At 42.7% G+C, this 14,684-nt stretch overlaps 1 protein-coding gene across 1 annotated transcript in view; it reads right to left on the minus strand.

The window, feature by feature from the left end:
• Nucleotides 1–629: 629 nt before the first annotated feature.
• The window catches only part of GATA6 (GATA binding protein 6), a 28,721-nt gene continuing 14,666 nt past the window's right edge, over nt 630–14,684 (minus strand). The window contains exon 6 of the mRNA XM_065889749.1: nt 630–2,024. Coding sequence (XP_065745821.1) covers nt 1,857–2,024 — 168 coding nt within the window. The 3' untranslated portion in view covers nt 630–1,856. The remainder of the gene's footprint in view (nt 2,025–14,684) is intronic.

The following is a 14,684-nucleotide window of genomic DNA, read 5'->3' on the forward strand; positions in this document are numbered from 1 at the left end:
CCACCCCACCACAAAGGAAGACTCCCCTTCTCCTGATTCAGACTGGACGCCATAGACCGCTGTAATCAGTACATGAAAAATGAGCCACAGTTAGGGAGCCAAAATGAAATGCCATCATTTTGTGCTGTGAAACAGCCTCCCAATTTCCTGAAATCCATGCAGCAACATAGAAAAAACAAAGGGGCTGTTCAAATCATTTTATATCTTCGGCTGAATGTAAAGACTTTAACTTCAGATGAGCTGAGATATCACAGCACTTTGTAAAAGGGAGGAACTAGAAAGGAAATCATTCTGTTTCTGGGCCACAGAGTATTTTTCATTCAGAGGAAAAGAAACTCTGGCCTTTTTAAATGTTTTTAAGGATTGATCCTAAACAGAAGGCTTATAATCACAGAAATGTCTTATAATACTGGGTCCTTTTCACTTATAAAATTGTCCCCAATGCAAGTTGAAAGTTGATAACTTGACTCCATGTGCCAACTTGAAATGAACCAAGGTATAAAACAGCTCCAAAAGGACAATTCATTGAAAAGAAGGCCGTAAGGCAATTTGCAAACATCACATGCACTTGCTTTATATGAATAGCTATAGCCACATACAGTATCAAAATGAAACTATAAGGGAAGGAATTCACTGTACAGAAGACAAAACAATACCCTTTTTATTTTTAAAACTCTGGTGAAATAGGTTTCCATATGACATCCCATTTTTTAAAAAATTAACGTAAACCAACCTGCCTGTGGGTTAGTCACGCTACAGAGACCTCATCATAGTGTGTACAGATGCCTAGAGTATTTACAAATGTTATCTGTTAGGTAGTAAAGTTTTGTTGCCATTTTTCCAGCACATATTCCACAGTAAAATAAAGGGGAGATATTGGTGTTCTTGTACAAAAATTCTTAACAAATGGATAAGGCAATTTACCTGAGAGAAGATTTGTTCTTGAAATATTTCTCTTTTCACAATTGGAAATATAGAAATGGGATGTAGTTGTAAAAGAAGCATAAGAATGTCTAAGTTTACATTTTTTCTTTTAAATTATTTAAGTACCATTAAGTTAAAATGTTTACATTCATTATAAAAAATGTTGTTAAATCTTATGCAAATGATTTAACACTGATTGCTGCAACGCAAATTGCACTTTTTAAAAAAAATTATTGTATACATGGAAGAAAAATATCTTTTGTTTGCTACCCTGTTTACAAATTCAGACTGACTTCAGGTCAGTCACACAATATGAACTTTGAGAAACGTCAGTCACAGTGTATGTTACAGTTACGATGCAGTCCTGCAAACCGAGTGATATTTTTGACAGGAGACCTCAAGAACCGACTCAGCCTCCAGAGGCGTGTACCAAACGAATGGTCTTCTCCACGAACGCATGTGAAATCTGGGGGCGGAAAAGGTATGAAGAAATTCTGGAATAACCAAAACCGATTAGAAGATGCACAGGAATTGGGGCAATACACATAAAACTTTTGTTTAAAAATCTCTCTCAATATTCCTTAGCAGGCAAGGCCCCGGTTCCTAGTCCAGGTTTCTGGAAGTGGCACACTGGACATCAAATCCCCTGGCCGACCCCGGAAGTGGCCGTGGCCGGGGAGGCTGTGGGCTGCTCTGGCCCTTCTCCCGAGCCGGTCCATCTTCTCCCTGGGTCTTCAAGACAGGGCCAGGGTGCTAAAGGCTGAGCAAGCCTCACGGGAGATACATCTCTTTCAAATAAAGGCATGGAAATCCTGTGTCAGAGGAAGATGTCCAGTCGGCACCCTCAGCCCAGTCCGGACTGCTTGCCAAGAAGATCACGAAGGCGGTCCCGCGGGCCCTGGCCGTGTCCTCCTCCTGTTACCCGCGGCCGCTCAGGCCAGGGCCAGGGCGCACCAGGAATCCTGTCTCACCGACGACGTGACTTCGGCCGGCGAGGCCAGGCTGACGCCGATGTACAGCCCATCTTGACCTGAGTACTTGAGCTCGCTGTTCTCGGGATTAGCGCTCTCCCCGGCTCCAGACATCACTGAGGCGCCTGCCTGATGGAAGAGGGGGATGGAGAGGAGAGAGAGAGGGGGAGAGACAGTTACCAATAAATTGTCAGGCAGCTGGTCCCTGCTAGGTAAACATTCGGGGACAAGTGAGACGGTAGCACAGCTGGCAGAGCTGCTCCCTGGGCGGTACGGTGCCACTGACCTAACTCGGGTGATGTCTGCTCTTAGAAACAGCGTCCTATTCACGCCATTAACTTGCGGCAGGAACCACCAGGCAAGATGCGCAGCTGGACGCAGGTAGGAAAGGGGAACTGGAGGTGGCCTATTTGTAAAAAGTGCCAAACACTCAGATCTCCGACAGTGAAACAAACCACACCACGTAGGTCAACAGGCCTTAAGGATGCCCGCACAATCTAATCACTGCAAAAGAGAAAAGGCAGAGCACGGCGCGTACACACACGCGCGCGCACGCACACACACACACACACACACACACACACACACAGCGGAACCACGAGGCTTAGCAGTTCTATCAAAGTCTGAGAAGGAAAGATACACAGTTCAGCAAGACCTGATAAATGAAATTTTTGAGCACTGACTTCATGGAAAATTAACCCATGCATACACAGGATTTAATTCTTCCCTAAAGCACAGGCCATGTTTGAAGCAGACCATGTGATAAAGAAAATGCTACCATCCTGTATCTGTCATGATCGTGGCAATCATTTCTTGAAGCAAAAGGTCACCTTTCTCTTGTTTCATTCCTTCCTTCCTTCCATCCAAATAAGAAAAGCCAAATAGCAAACATGATATAATTTAGTAAAATCAAACCAAAATAACTAAAATCATGTTTAGACTATGGTTTGAGAAAACAGTTGCATTTGACTTTTTTTTCTTTTAAATCTAGCCATAATCACATACTTGTGAAACATGCTTTCTTTCCTTCTAAAAGCTCTGAAGCCCATTATTTCTTCTGAGCTTTCAGGGTTCCATTCCATAAACTACTGGATACTTGTTTTTTGACACAGGTAGAACATCTTGTACTTTTCAAAGCATTCCTTTTCTACATTCACAATCCCATTAAATCCTAAAACATCCATCTGTCTGGCCAAGTTGACGGTACATCCACTTCAGAGAAATACAGGGCACCAGACACTGAGAGAACTGAATGGAAGGGTCCCAGACCCTCCGTGGCTCCACACAGGAGCCTAGTAGTCAGCGTGGTCCTACCCTCTCCCAGAAAGGATCTGGTTTTCTCTCTGATGCTCACAATAGCTGTATGGGACTGAGAGGTAGGATTTTGGGAAGTGTGACCATGGAACTTCCTGTCCACCCATCCCAATTCCCTCCCAGCTGGACAGACCAAGTGTGGCCCCACCACAGGTAACGAATCCTTCCCTTTCCTAGCAAAAATGAATGTTTGTGCAAATCCAGCAACAGTCCCTACCCCTGCCCCCAAACTTCTTTTTAAATAATACAAACTTAAAGATGTAAACCAAGGGCTTTGGGTGCCTAAAAAAGCAAATTTCACAAACTCACTGAGATGTCTAAAATTTAAAATAGATTCTTGTGAAATAGATGAAATAATCCTGTCAAACAAACTAAAGCTATGGATTTAGTTACACGTACAAATACGGTGATTACTTTTAGCTCAGAACCTCGGCTATAAGCAAACTCAACATAGATCCAGATTTAACCCCCAAAGAAATACACAAAAGGATGCTATTCAATTACAAAAAGAGTCTTCATTTTAGAAAAGAGCTATCATACAACTAGTAGAAAGAGTGAGCTCCCTTATAAATGACTAATGTCATACCCAGCTTGGTATTATCTACCTATTCCCCAAAAAGGCACGTTTGCATTTATCTGACTAAATCTGACTTCACCACAGCAAGTGCTATTTTCTGAAATGGAGGGGGTGCCTCGACTGACCCAGGAAGCAGCGCACCTCAAATGGCCAGAAATGCTGAGACAGCAGAGGGGTCTGCCGTCACCACAAGTCACAACAAGAAACACGAGCAGGGCACCTCGGCCCCGGGGCCGAGAGACAGTCATTCCCAGGTTGTGTGGGGAACTAGGACACGCACGCACTCGAAAGTAAGACCACACAACAGTTATCATGAGTTTATGAGTGTCTGAGACAGGGAGGTAGAACAAGAGGTCAGAGAAGGAATCGCAGAGGGGAAAGGATGCCCGGGGACAGCCGCAGGCAGCCTGCACGGTAGGACCAGCATGGACTTTCAAATTCTACCCTGGTTCAGCCACCCACCTCCTGAGCTTCCTCCTTGGGAAACTGGCCCTACCTCAAGCATGTTTGTGATGATTAAGGGAGCTAATGTGTGCAGGCACGTCAGAATGCCTTGCCATGTTAAATATGCCATGAAGGGAAGCTATTGCTGCGGGTGAAGAAAGGGTGCTCATAATTGGAAGCATGCAGGATGTGGAGAGGTCCGTTCACAAGACAAGACAGCTGAAAGGGAAGGATATTAAGCAATGAGTCAGAAAAGATTCTGTGGGAGAGAGAAACTAGAGGGTCTGACCTAGAACTTTCTGTACCTCAGTTTCCTCACCTAGAAAATGGAAATAAAGAGGCACATATGTCAGAAGGTTGCTGCAAAAGAATTAAATTAGTGTATGTAAAGCCCTCGTGAAAGTGTCTGACAAGAGTCAAGACTACATACGTATGTGCTATTGACACTATGAGAATTTTGTTATTGTAGTGAAGGAGCGTGGACCTCACTGAATCTCCCCAATGTCAGCCTTCACCAGGCAAGGTGCCGCCATCACTGGGTGGGAGCAGCCCTACGAACTCAGCCAGAGCTAAGTGAAAACCACCACAGCCATGACCTTGCTCTAATCATCACTGACGGCTCTGCGCAGAGAGAAAGCAAGGTGCTCCTGCAGCCCTTCCAAAGGCTCATCGGCCCTTTTTCAAATAAGCCGCATTAAAGAAACCTTAATACCCTGAACATTACACTTACACCTGAACAACAGTCCCAAAAGCTGCTGTTGAAGTACATATTTACTGTCTTCTTCGTTCAGACAAAAACGTTAAGCTATATGGCAGGCAAAGCCCAAATTACGTGAGTGATGAGCTCCTGAAAAAAATATCAGCTCATTGGAAATCGAAAGCAACATCTGAGTTTGTCAGAAAAAAATACAACAAGTACTTGTGCCCAAGGTTTGAGAACCTTATTTTTAAATGGGGATATACTATTTAAACACGGAATGCTGCGATGCACAGCGTTTTGTTCTATGTCAGTCATACCTCAGTAAAAAATAACTTGAAATTTCACGTCACAATACATAATGAGATCATCGTGATGAGATCAGCTGGGATGGATAACGCCAGCCCCCTCGTCCCTGGCTGGCGGGGTTATACCCTGGCGCACACCTTAGAAGGTAGTTAGCAAAGCCATCAAGAACTTTATACCCTACTCAGCTCTGTAATTCCACTTCTGGAAATGGATTACAAGGAAAAAATTCAAAGGGACGGAAAGGCTCCCCACAGGAAGACATCCATTGCGGGGTTACTTATAATAGTGGAAACCACGGAAATAATCTAATGTCTCATAATATGAGGATGGTTTGGGAACGAAGGGATATCTGCTTAATGAACTACTGTACAAGTACTAAAAATAATAAGATCATGTAACAAAATCCTGTAATGCCATGTTAAGTGAAAAACAGCAGGATAGAAATTCTAGGTCATAATTACAACTTACCCGTGTGCATGCAAATGTATTTCAAGAGAACCCAGTGTGGGGTGGGAGACTGGGGACCACCTGGGAGGGCCCAACCAGTTAGCCATGTATACCTTCCTTTTGAATATTTTAATTGAGTGGCTTACTGCAGTCTAACTGGGGGAGAGGAACAGAAACATGAGGCACCAGTACTTGAGAAATGAGCCAGCCTGGACAGTCATAAAGCAGCATGAAAAACAGGGGGAATCAGAGTGGAGGGAGGATCAGATGGGCCCCCATGCACCCCTGAGGCCACCTCTGAGCCACCTGGCATAGGCTGGAACCCAGCCAGCCATGCACGTGTGCAACACAGTTCCAGGTACGTGAAAACCCCAAACACAGTACACAGATGGGTGCAACAGTATATAACCTGAGCTCTTGAAACTGGCATTCTAACAGCAGAAGAAGACTAGAATTAGCACAACTCTCCTTAAGAAACCTGGCTTGTCACATTGTCATCTTAAGTGCCTTCCCTTCACTGGGGATATTCAAGAGCTACCTCTCTCAAGAATCAGTTCAATCTGGGGGAAAAAAATCAGAGATAACGTATTAGGACCCTGGACCCAGTACACACACACACACACACACACACACACACACACCCCAATATAAATGCCAATTGGTTAAGGTTTTCCCACGTCTACTTAAACCCCTGAAAGGATCAGATCGCAGACATCTCAACAAGGCCAGAGCAGGCACGTCACTAACCCTAAACCAACCTAATCCCCCGAAAGTTCCTGAACAACAGTAGAGGAGAGTGTACTGAACGCCCACAGCCGAGCCATCCTTCCTTCTTCGGGAGGCAGCTCCGACAGGCGGAGGTCCTGGCTCTTTCTCTGATCAAAGTGCAAGACGAGGGTGGAGCAGAAATCTGTTCTGTGTTATCACTCCCAGCTTATCGGCCTCCACCCTCCCACTGACGACTGAAAATGGAGGCACTTCCTGTTGAAAGAATGTGTTATCAGCACCGACCCAGGCCGGGCTTAGCACTGCAAGCAGGCCGGGTCAGGTGGGGGACCCACAGCAACTGGCCGGACGCCCCCCCCCCTCCTAAAGGAATAAATGACTTCAGGGACAAGTCGCGGCTGCAGACCTGGATGTGGAAAATCTCCACTGGCCCGTGAGGCAGCACAGTGATCTTTGGATCACCCAGATTGTTTTGCTGTGAAAATAAGCCTTCACTCATTTTCGGACACGTATCTAGATGTCAAGGATTTCTGACTTGCTGAGCTCCTCTAGCCGATGCCCAGCAGTGTCTGGCTCACAGCAGGCTCACCAGCCATGAGCCTTGTCACGTCCCATTACAGCCTCCCACAATACCCACGAAGCAGCTCTGGAAAGGTGACACGTCAGAGCAAAGGGAACCCTTAAAGGACACAGCCTTTCCAGAAGGATTACAGAGGTTCTCTGGCTTGTGAATTATAAACAGGAATTTCATTTTTGAGGAAGAAAACCAAAAAGGAGTCCGCTGGGGTGTGCTCTGTCTGCCTGCCATGCTATAATCTCTCCTAACGCTGCCTCACAATCTGGAGAAACAAACCTCGGCACCCCTGGCGGGCTGGGGGGTGCGTGATCATTCCCAGAGCACAGGATTTTGAAGATGATCACACTGCCTCCTCAGTTTGGATTCGGGCTGTCAGCTTCCATGGCCTCTGGTCTGTCCTTCCTACACATCTAAGCAAGTTGTGGTTACAGCTTTTCCTTGTGTGAGGGGAAGCCAGCCACCCCTCACTGCCAAAGCTCTCTTCTCTGCTTTGGTCACCTCTAGGTTAGACTCTGTGGTGTTTGATAGCATCCTTCCTCAAAAGAAAAATTAAAAGCTCTGTCTAAGTTCCTAACAAAGGAGAAACACTTTCAGATAAACCTTAACTTCCACTCTAAAAACCAAGGTCATTTCAGTTTGGATGGAGGGAACAGGACCAGACACAAAAGTGACCCAATAGCTGAGGAGGTAACACTAGGAAGATACACAAACACACACGGGTTCTGTCTCCACCAGGACACGTGAAAACCATCAATCACAACAAAACCCTCTAAGTCTCCCACAAGGGCTCAATAAAGCTCAAGAAGGGAGAGTCACGGTCACCTCAGCCGATGACCCAACTCAGTGTTTAGCAGAATAGTTTATTTTTTTGTAATTTAGCAAACAAATTCCTTACTGAGGAGAGCTCACTGGCTGTCCCCTTGACCCCTCGTGCCCCTTCTGGGCCTGAGCTGGCAGGGTTATATCCATAGCCAGGATGCTTCTCTTTTCAAGGAGGGAAAGAATTATTCTACACACACTCTACTCTGGACAAAGGAGCAAACTGTTTTACGCATCTGTACATACACACAGCAAGCATGTTGTGATAAAGAAAGGCATGGCCCCAAGTTTATAAGTACTCTGGGATTATCAGCAAAACACTGATGTACAAATATAAATTGTAAGAAGAAGGGTTTGTCCCACAACTTGAAGTCACTGGCCTACTAAAGAAAAAGTTTATCTTCAAAAATGAATCAAAATGGACGGCTTTATTCTAGTCAAATTCAGTGGTGAAAGATCCAGAGGTAAGATGTAAAACCCGATGGATTAGGATCTTATTAAAGACTGGCTTTTTAGGAGCTTAGATGAGCATCTTCCTCTGGCCATATCTACGAGACAAAGCAGACCACGGTCCAAGAACCAAGCAGCATTTACAAGAAGGCATTATGAAAGTACTAAGAATCGTAACGAATGAAAAATTGTTGCTATCAGGGAAATAAAAGTGTTTAAACATGGTTACTTTGTGAACACAATAGTTTTACATCTCTAAATTCACCCCATTAAGAAAGGGCATGATATTTATGTCTAATGTCTTGGGATGGAAAAAATTCCATGCAAATAAAGCACATCGCTATTAACTTCCAAGGTTATATTTAAATAGTGCTATTCTTCTTGAGCTTCAAAGTGGTCTGCAGGCATCTCCCACTTGTGCTACACTACACTCCTAAGGACCAGATGGTAGGAATTACTCTTCCCCTTTAGTAGAAGGAGGAAAACCTTGGCAGTTTGCTATAGTCACACAGAGCTGGAGCTAGCGCTTGGTTGCCTGACTGCTTCCTTCCAGCTGCTAATCCGTGAACCCCCAGGATAAACTTCAGACCATATTCAGGCTTCACCATGAATCAAGCGACTAAACATAAGGAGAGCTTTAAATTAAAAGTATTTCGCGTTTAATAGGATAAAAATATGATTCTGGAGCGTGTGCACCAGCTCTGGTGAAACCATGCCATGCTAACACCTACCAAAAGGGGCAGTACACCAAGTAAATTATCATTTAAGTATCATCAGAGGGCTTCCCTGGTGGCGCAGTGGTTGAGAGTCCGCCTGCCGATGCAGGGGACACGGGTTCGTGCCCCGGTCCGGGAAGATCCCACATGCCGCGGAGCGGCTGGGCCCGTGAGCCATGGCCGCTGAGCCTGCGCGTCCGGAGCCTGTGCTCCTCAACGGGAGAGGCCGCAACAGTGAGAGGCCCGCGTACCGCAAAAAAATATAAATAAATAAATATCATCAGATAATGACTTGGAATTGTTCACTCAAAAGACTCCAACATGACATTGAAATCAATACCTGTTATTTGTTCAAAGCTTCCTTAAAATCTGAGGTCAATAAAATAATTTCTTTTTGCTCTGGCTCACAAACTCTTTTGAGTACTGGCCCTGATATGATAGGTAGCTGAATCACGAATGATCACATATGTCAACACCTATCTTTGGAGATGCCTTTTTTAATTATTAAAGTTTCAGAGAAAATTAACAAATAGGTCTAAACACAGAGTTAACAGATTGTATTTAATTCTTATCCATTAGATCTTCATATTGCTAGTAACTCTTTTGGCAGACACCCATGAAATGCATAATAAATTACTTTTTGTTCCAGTAAAGGAATTCATTTTCTTCGAAGATTCATTTAGCAATAACATTTCAGAGTATCCTAAGCCAGATTTCTTAAATTTGGCCGTGTTTTCCATAACATTATTTCATGTTTTGTGACAATTTTTGTATATTCTTATAGAGGCGGGGGGAAAAAAAAACTTCAAGGCATCTGTAATCCGCAAAGAAAAGTTGTGCTCTGAGATGAAGGCTTTTAACTTGAGGCCGTATGAAAAGGCAGCCCACACTTATTCTTTACCTAGTATTCTGGCTTTCAGATTGTGATAATGAGTCAGTTATTAAACAAACCACAGTCCTGTGATAAATTGGGTGGACATATATGTTATAAACTATTTAAAGAGCAATACAGTTTTACTGTTTCCTACTATACATACAGGGACATTGTCATATTAATGTAGTAAGTGTATTTCTAATCACCATCCTCCCCATGACACGCGCACGCGCACAGGCACACAAGGAAAAAAAAAAGAGGGAAGTCTAGAAAAGGCCTTCAGATCAAAGTGAAAGTATGCAAACTCCACATGCTTTCACATTCCCTGCCAGGGTGACGTGTGACTTTCACGGCGAAGGCCAATGTGGTCAGACAGGAACGTGAGTGAATTATTAGAAGGGTCTGTGAAAGAAGAAAAGAAAGGGAGCCTGGCACGTAAGGAGCGTGAAGATAAAATGCCAACAAAATATTTATGTTCATGGCTAGCAGCAAGTGGCGAGTGGGATATTAATAACTGTGATGACTGCCAACTCCCTGGGAGAGGTGGGAGACATCGGCTCCAGCCCCGGCTGCAACGCGGGCTTGTCTTATGACCTTACAGAGTCACTCCGGATCCTGGTTTATAAATGAGGCAATAATAATACCTAAGTGCAACTCTCTCGCCAACCCTCGTGGCAGATTAATGCCTTTTTAACTCTTTTTATTCATTTAGAAAAAAGTATCTTGGACTATAAACTCTGGGGGGGAAATGGACACTTGCCTCTTAAGAAATGCTTTTTTAATGATTTTGTAAAAATTAAATTGAAGGCAATTTGGACATTCTAAAAGTTCCAACTCACTTGGCACTCACTGTGTATGGGTTTAAATCACACCATCAGAAGGATTTTAATACCACGATCTTAAAGTATTTCATATTTTAAGGGAGACTTTTTACCATCACATGCACGTCAACAACAGTAAATTTTACTACTTATTATTTTTTCTATTACCCAACTAACAAAGTCTTAGAATTATAATATATTTTATTGATAAGTATAATGTTTAACAAGAAAACTTATACAATGTGCCTTGTGTATTTGGTCATGAGAAAATCACTTCTCTAGTGCTATTTTCCTAGCTGTACTTGATGCTGAAGTTATAACCAAAATTAGTCAGCTTTCTTTAAGAACATGTTATTTCTTCTCTCTAAAGGCTTCAGCCTATCCCATATTAATCTAGTATGCCATAGGAGTAAAAACACTGACTCTGCCTCTGCCAGACCTGTGTCCAAACCCAAGCCCTGCCTCTTAATCTGATATATAACCTTGGGGCTATTACTGGGTCTCACTCCCCCAAATGGAAAATGTAAATAAAAACACTTCATTTGTAGAGTGATAATTGGGAATAAAAGAGAAAGGGTACATAAAACATCTGGCACTTAAAAGGTACTTGACAGAAGCTAGTTTCCTGCCTTCCTACATCCACAATCTTATGAGAAAGTATAAGAAAGAGAGGAAACTCCCCCAAAGCAACCATACGGTAATTAATCCACTAAGGCCTGGCTCTCAAGTACCCTAAAGGCGAGCGTGGAACATTCAAGGTAAGAGTTAAGCAGGGGGACTTCCCTGGTAGCGCAGTGCTTAGGAATCCGCCTGCCAATGCAGGGGACACAGGTTTGAGCCCTGGTCCGGGAAGATCTCACATGCTGCGGAGCAACCGGGCCCGTGAGCCACAACTACTGATCCTGCGCTCTAGAGCCCGTGAGCCACAACTTCTGAGCCCACGTGCCCCAACTACTGAAGCCCATGCACCTAGAGCCCGTGCTCCACAAGAGAAGCCCGCGCACCGCAACGAAGAGTAGCCCCCACTCGCCGCAACTAGAGAAAACCCGCATTCAGCAACGAAGACCCAATACAGCCAAAAATAAATAAATAAGTAAATAAATAAATTTATTTAAAAAAAAAAAAAGAGTTAAGCAAGAACTTTGGTCCCCACTCCAGCAGCCTCTTGAATCTTCTCTTCCTCACACTCAAGTTACCCTGCGTGAAAGCAACTCATACTGTATGCAGGTCCTTCATGAACGTTCCTTTCAAGTATTTAACTACTACAGAAATAGTTAATAACAATAGAAGCTATTATTTTGTGACCAATCATAGTGCCAAGTAAATCCAAAGTGATTCAGCTACTCAAAGAAAAAGACAGTGGAATATAAACTTGCTAATAAAGAAATAAGCTACGTGACTCAAGCAGTGTTTTCCAATTTTCATCACAGTATGCAAATATTAACATATAAAATAAAATCTATAAAAAGAATATAAAATATTAACCTGCCAAGTACCTAACCTTTCTTCAGAAGGCCTTATAAAGACATCCAGATATCCCAACAAATGTCAGTCCCTAAATCACTGCCCCTCAGCTCCGGAGCACTTAAGCACTTAACTCTTTCAAACCACTTCTAGCATGAGATTTAGCACCATGCAGCTCAGAGGTATTACTTCTGACAAGGTCATTGAATAAAGCTATTACCTAGGACTGACTGCAGTAGGGAAATGGGTCCCACTAGGCATAGTGCATCCCAGAAGGATAAATGAGGCAGGAATGAAGACCTATTCAACACTGAGAAACTGACCAAACGTGGGCAAGGCCCACCCAAAGGCAGAGAAGCAGCCAGAGAGGAATCTGAGATGTGGTCCTTGTTTGAGTATAAGGATGCCTGCCTCTCTCTCTGTGGAAGCTGTCACCAACAACAAACCACAAAGTGAGGAAATGAATTACACTTAGACACACCATCCTTAACACATCTCCATTTGGAAGGGTCACCTGGCAGCTACCCTGAAACCATCCTGCCCCAAGTAGTCCCTCAGGTCAGGACACGTCACCAGCTCCAAGGAGGTAGTTTTCCTTATTAACTGTGAAAGGAAAAGCTGCTTCTAAAATGTACAAACAGGCATGCTAACATTTGTTTACATCAATTATCAAAATGCGCCCAGTTAAGGATATTTTAATTGTTGGAGTATAACAACACATTTTTGGACAGAAACACCACAGTGGGTGTTAGAGAAAGTCCATCATTTAGAAATGAACATAGTGTGGACCCTACTTAAGGCTGACTTAAAATTGACTTGAAACAGTTTTAAATATCTGCCTTCCACCTAATTTATCCACCTCAGCTCCTGCCTTTGCCTTTTTCTAACCTACACTCCAGCCACACTGAATTCCTAAAACTATGTCCCTGAAGCATCATAGTTACCATGTTCTTCTTCCTGGAAACCTCTATCCCGATTTTTCCCCCACAAAAATCCTACACAACTAATTCAAATTTCCTCTCCTCTGAGAAACCATTTCCAACCCTGCGGTCAGAATTCACGGCTCCCTACTTTCGACTCCCAACTTTGTTGCTCATTTAAAACACTTTCAAATCTGACCAGCAGGAAGATCTGTCTATACACACGTGTCCCCACCACGACCACCACGTTACCAACAATCTGATATCCAGGACCTTGTTTTACTACACTGAAAACAGGGCATCCCGTAGCACAATGCTTCTTAAATGGAACAACGACCGTAAGGCAAGGGCTAGTCAGATAGAGTTCATCTCCATTTATTTCCACATTATATGTTTAATGATGACTTCAACATTATATTTGCAGTTTTAATATAAACTTAAGTAGGTTTTAATTTTTGTTAAATAATTATCTACAGAACTACTTGTAGGCAGACAAAATATGTTCAGTGATTTTTTTATCCTCAGCCATTGTCTTATTACTCACTTTATCAAATTAATCCTTCCTGTCCCAAAGAAAATTAAGAGATAACTTTATAAATTGGGGGATGAGTTATAAAGTTTTTGTATATTATAGTTACATACATATATACAATATACATATGCATTTTATATATGTGTGTATATATGTAAAGTATCCTCCAGTTTTACAAATTTTTACTTACAAGTCCTAAGAGGGATAGAATATATAGAGACTACTTATTAAATCTTATTTGGGAATTGCTGAAATAGAATGTTACCATATTTGCCTCCTAATAACAACAAACGTAAAACATAACTCAGTCAATAAATGGAATTCAATGAAAAATTCAAATATTCTTACAATCCACAGAGACTCTAAATGCCAAAGAAAATCTGATGTCTGTTTCGGTCAACTAAATAAACATTTTTCAGTAAATCTAGAAGATTTAGATAAAGAAGATTTCAGACTGAATGAAAAAAAAAACATTTGGAGGAAATTTATCTTTAAGTTCAAAACTCACAAAATTAATCAACTGTATCAAAAATTAAGTTCAACACATTTCTTAACAAACACAAAGAATTCCATACAAGAAACTGATTATAAAATTCTGATAGGACTTCCCTGGTGGGTCCAGTGGTTAGGACTCCGCACTCCGGACGCAGGGGATCACGGGTTCGACCCCTGGTCGGGGAAGATCCCACATGCCACATGGCAAGGCCCCCGAAAAATAAATAATTTAAAAAAAATTTTAAATACAGAGAAAATAAGGGAAAAAGAAAAATGAAAAATAATAAGGTCTAATGAATAGTAAATATCATATAAATGAAAGCAAATAAATCATTTACTGCAATAATTAAAAAAAAACACTCCAAAGGAACAAGACAGTGGCTATTTTAATACCAGGCTGCCAGGCAGCAGCAACGGGTCTTCCTGTTCTCATACAGGAGACAAACTGCCCTCCCTTCACCTCCAAAACTTACACACCACACCTGCACAGCCTGCAACAGAGAAACTGAGTCATAAGGGAGCAGGTCAGCAACCTGATGACTATCAGAAGAAACGAGACAGAGGTCTAGTTAAAACACAAAGGAGCAACACACGTACATAAAGCTAA

This window comes from Phocoena phocoena, chromosome 13 (assembly GCF_963924675.1).
Source record: "Phocoena phocoena chromosome 13, mPhoPho1.1, whole genome shotgun sequence".
Classification (NCBI taxonomy): Eukaryota; Metazoa; Chordata; class Mammalia; order Artiodactyla; family Phocoenidae; genus Phocoena; species Phocoena phocoena.